This window comes from Parus major, chromosome 2, assembly GCF_001522545.3.
Source record: "Parus major isolate Abel chromosome 2, Parus_major1.1, whole genome shotgun sequence".
NCBI lineage: Eukaryota > Metazoa > Chordata > Aves > Passeriformes > Paridae > Parus > Parus major.
The window spans coordinates 150,105,433-150,106,834 of NC_031769.1; the positions used below are offsets into that span (position 1 = coordinate 150,105,433).

The 1,402-nt window shown below is 50.2% G+C and overlaps 1 protein-coding gene across 44 annotated transcripts in view; it reads right to left on the reverse strand.

Moving 5' to 3' along the window:
- SCRIB (scribble planar cell polarity protein) overlaps positions 1–1,402 on the reverse strand; it is an 83,716-nt gene that overhangs the window by 50,101 nt on the left and 32,213 nt on the right. For all 44 annotated transcript variants that reach the window (XM_033512511.1, XM_033512504.1, XM_033512541.1 and 41 more), the window contains one exon: positions 1,096–1,173. In XM_033512511.1, the coding sequence (XP_033368402.1) occupies positions 1,096–1,173 (78 nt within the window). The remainder of the gene's footprint in view (positions 1–1,095; positions 1,174–1,402) is intronic.

Consider the following 1,402-nt stretch of genomic DNA (forward strand, 5'->3'; position numbering starts at 1 on the left):
CACACACAGCCCCAGCCTCACACACAGCCCAAACAAACACAGCCCAGCCTCACACACAGCCCCGGCCTCACACACAGCCCAAACCAACGCAGCCCCGGCCTCACACACACAGCTCCAGCCTCACACACACCCCAAACCAACACAGCCCAGCCTCACACACACAGCCCAAACAAATACAGCCCCGGCCTCACACACAGCCCCAGCCCCACACACACCCCCAGCCTCACCCAGGGCCCCAGCCTGAGCCACTGCTGTCCAAGGGAACTGGCTCAGAACACAGCTCACACCCCTCCCAGGCCTGGCTCCCACAGGTGTGTCCACACCTCTGGGAAGTTTTCCTGCATTCCCACAGCACCTGCTACCTGTCCCAGGCCAGAGCAACCAAGGAAAGGCTCCTTTCTTTCCCTGCAGGGAGTCCTAAATTCCCTACACCTGTGTTATCCCTACAGGCAACATCCCAGAGAGATAACCCCTCACACAGAACCATCTCCAGCAAAATTCAGTACAAATACCCTTGTTCACCTTCCAGAAGGGACATCCACCTGCTCCCACCCTTGAAACACTGGAGCTGTCGGTGTGACAGTCCCTTGGTGTGGGGAATGTCACAAGGGAGAAGCAGGGCATCAGGCCCAGGCTGCCCGGGTTGGACGGGGCTTGGAGCACTCTGGTCTAGTGGAAGGTGTCCCTGCCCATGGCAGGGGGTGAAATGAGAAGACCTTTAAGGTCCCTTTCCACCCAAACAATTCCCATGGCTGGCTCCCTGGCTCAGAAGTTATTTTACAGGGCTCACTTTTGCCCCACCCAGGTAAGCAGAGCTCAGCCTGCTGGGGATGGACTTCTTCCCACCTGGGTCACAAAACACTTCAGAGCTGGGCCAGAGTAAATGCAGGAGCTTATAAAGCAATAAAGGATTCATGGTAACACAAATTAAACAACTATCTCTGACCCAAAGGGATTTTGTTTAGCTCTTACATTTCCTAATGCTTAATTTGGTCTGAAACATGTGTGATGCAAATCCATTCCAAATCATCTCATACCTCCCTCCACTCCAAGCTTTCAGAAGCATTTGCTTCATCACAGACATCAAGTCCTTACCTCCAGAAGCTTGTCACCAACACGGACCCCTGCACGAGCTGCAGGACCCTCCTCAGACACACGGGAAATAAAGATGCCCTGGAAAGGAAACCTTCTGTAATATGGAGTTTAACATAACATATGGAGTTTAAACTAAACCTTCTGTAATATGGAGTTTAACATAACATATGGAGTTTGAACCTTCTGTAATATGGAGTTTAACATAACATATGGAGTTTAAACCTTCTGTAATATGGAGTTTAACATAACATACAGAATTTAAACCTTCTGTTATATAGAGTTTAACATAACATATGGAGTTTAAACC